This window comes from Salvelinus fontinalis, chromosome 31 (genome assembly GCF_029448725.1).
Source record: "Salvelinus fontinalis isolate EN_2023a chromosome 31, ASM2944872v1, whole genome shotgun sequence".
Lineage (NCBI taxonomy): Eukaryota > Metazoa > Chordata > Actinopteri > Salmoniformes > Salmonidae > Salvelinus > Salvelinus fontinalis.
In genome coordinates this window covers 15,084,956-15,088,040 of record NC_074695.1, presented here as the reverse complement: position 1 = coordinate 15,088,040, position 3,085 = coordinate 15,084,956, and the positions used below count along the sequence as shown (strand labels likewise).

The following is a 3,085-nucleotide window of genomic DNA, read 5'->3' as shown; positions in this document are numbered from 1 at the left end:
ATCTCCATTTTAAAGTACTCCATTTTCTTCTTCTTTGACTGACTGCTCCCAACTCATAGGAGTCCCCACCCAGTTGACTACTTTAAAATGGTGGAATCCCTTAATGGAAAAGCTCTCTGTCTCTATGACAACAGACACTACTCTGATATAGTCATTTCTTAAAGAGTTGCCGAAATGCTTCATGCGTCCACTTATATATCAGTGCATTCGTAACAACCTAACCATTACTACCGTCACGTAGCAAATTAGCAATACAGTTTTGTGTTGACCAAATTCGACACTCTCATTTACCTCACTTCGTGGGCTTATTTTCGTGGATACATTTTGGACGGAGTAAAATCTCTTGCTTCGCCTCTTTCTCTCTGGCTATTCTTACCATGTTGAGTGCCAGGTTGCCCCTCATGTTGTTGGGGGTGACCCCGTAGAGCACAGCGGCCCCAGCCAGCGCCCCCAGACACTGGGCCACGATGTAGAAGACAGCGCGGAACAGGGACATCTGGGAGCCAATCAAGTAGGCAAAGGTGACAGCCGGGTTGATGTGTCCACCACTGATGTGACCGATGGACTGGATGAGGGTGGCAGCGGCCAGGCCGAAGCAGAAAGCCACGTGGAGAACGTTGTGGGACCCGGTGGTCCAGCGCAGAGCCGCCCCCAGACCGAAGAACACAAAGAACATGGTGCCATAGAACTCAGCGAACACCGCCCGCCAGAACGACATGGAACGGAACTCCCACATGGTGGCCAAAAAGTCAAGAGGCTAGCCCAAATGGCTACCCCAAATGTGTATTCTCCTTTAGAGTGAGCTAGCTCTGCTCACCGTATCAATAATGACTATCTCAGTGATGCCTTCAAGGTAAGATTAAAAAAACAAGAGAGCAAACTTAAAAGCAAAATTGTCCCCTAAACCTAAAGATGCTTCCGCACGTAAACAACAGTTCCACATGCAACTCTCTAGGAGTCACTGACTTTACTGACTTCCAATGATCTGAAATGTTGCTTTCTGTAAGCTGTTTTCAGTCCAGTTATAGAAAACCGCGTCCTGTCTGTGTGGAGTCTATATGCCAACCCTGCTGGTCCTGTCTGTGTGGAGCGGAGCGTGGGTCTCTGTGCGTTTATATGCCAACCCTGCTGGTCCTGTCTGTGTGGAGCGGAGTGTTGGTATGCCAACCCTGCTGGTCCTGTCTGTGTGGAGTGGAGTGGAGTGTTGGTATGCCAACCCTGCTGGTCCTGTCTGTGTGGAGCGGAGTGTTGGTATGCCAACCCTGCTGGTCCTGTCTGTGTGGAGTGGAGTGGAGTGTTGGTATGCCAACCCTGCTGGTCCTGTCTGTGTGGAGTGGAGTGGAGTGTTGGTATGCCAACCCTGCTGGTCCTGTCTGTGTGGAGTGGAGTGGAGTGTTGGTATGCCAACCCTGCTGGTCCTGTCTGTGTGGAGTGGAGTGGAGTGTTGGTATGCCAACCCTGCTGGTCCTGTCTGTGTGGAGTGGAGTGGAGCGTTGGTATGCCAACCCTGCTGGTCCTGTCTGTGTGGAGTGGAGTGGAGGGTTGGTATGCCAACCCTGCTGGTCCTGTCTGTGTGGAGTGGAGTGGAGTGTTGGTATGCCAACCCTGCTGGTCCTGTCTGTGTGGAGTGGAGTGGAGTGTTGGTATGCCAACCCTGCTGGTCCTGTCTGTGTGGAGTGGAGTGGAGTGTTGGTATGCCAACCCTGCTGGTCCTGTCTGTGTGGAGTGGAGTGGAGTGTTGGTATGCCAACCCTGCTGGTCCTGTCTGTGTGGAGTGGAGTGGAGTGTTGGTATGCCAACCCTGCTGGTCCTGTCTGTGTGGAGTGGAGTGGAGTGTTGGTATGCCAACCCTGCTGGTCCTGTCTGTGTGGAGTGGAGTGGAGTGTTGGTATGCCAACCCTGCTGGTCCTGTCTGTGTGGAGTGGAGTGGAGTGTTGGTATGCCAACCCTGCTGGTCCTGTCTGTGTGGAGTGGAGTGGAGTGTTGGTATGCCAACCCTGCTGGTCCTGTCTGTGTGGAGTGGAGTGGAGTGTTGGTATGCCAACCCTGCTGGTCCTGTCTGTGTGGAGTGGAGTGGAGTGTTGGTATGCCAACCCTGCTGGTCCTGTCTGTGTGGAGTGGAGTGGAGTGTTGGTATGCCAACCCTGCTGGTCCTGTCTGTGTGGAGTGGAGTGGAGTGTTGGTATGCCAACCCTGCTGGTCCTGTCTGTGTGGAGCGGAGTGTTGGTATGCCAACCCTGCTGGTCCTGTCTGTGTGGAGTGGAGTGGAGTGTTGGTATGCCAATCCTGCTGGTGGTTAGTAGAGAAAAGGATGTCCTGCAGACATTCAGCCTCTCTGTCAGAGCAGGGAGAGCCCATGGGACTATTTATAACAGCCCAGGGCCCCGGGCCCCCGGGGGAAGGGGCTGGGAGGGTTCACCGTACAACACAACAGATCAACACAACAAAAATACTTAACCCTTCTCTCACCCTGACTTCTCGCTGCCCAGTGCCCATGGCAGGGATCATCATCCTAACCCTAAACCTGAACTATGAGGTTCATACAGTCCACATAGTTCATATAGTCCATATAGTTCATATAGTCCAGGACACAGATAAAAGGTTGAAGGAGGAGATTTTTGAAAGGTTTTAGGTTTGAATAGACATATTTTACTTTGATCATGTGTAAACTCAGGAAATTCCTATTGAACAGGTACCAGCAGTTTGGGTGGTATTCCTAACTGTTAATATTGGTCATGTTAGACGTTGAGGTCGGTAAGGCCAGATACTTGACATTCTGCTACTACCAGTAGTGAATCGCTTTAGACAAATAGCAAATCACATTTTATTCGTCACATGCTTCACAAACAACAGTGAAATGCTTACTTACGGGTCCTTTTCCAACAAGAAAAATCTATATATATACACACATATACATATATGTATATGTATATAAATAGTGAATAAATACACAGTGAAAAACAATAACGAGTAAAAATGACTTGCCTATATACAGGGAGTACCAGTACTGAGTCGATATATATAAGACCTATGGTCTGATGGTTCCCAGTTAGCCTTTCCAGAGTCCTATTGGGCCCATCTCATC

General features: G+C 50.0%; 1 protein-coding gene across 1 annotated transcript in view; it reads right to left on the bottom strand.

Moving 5' to 3' along the window:
- LOC129829625 (lens fiber major intrinsic protein-like) overlaps nt 1–829 on the bottom strand; it is a 5,608-nt gene extending 4,779 nt beyond the window's left edge. The window contains exon 1 of the mRNA XM_055891426.1: nt 377–829. Within this exon, the coding sequence (XP_055747401.1) occupies nt 377–736 (360 nt within the window). The 5' untranslated portion in view covers nt 737–829. The remainder of the gene's footprint in view (nt 1–376) is intronic.
- Nucleotides 830–3,085: the final 2,256 nt, after the last annotated feature.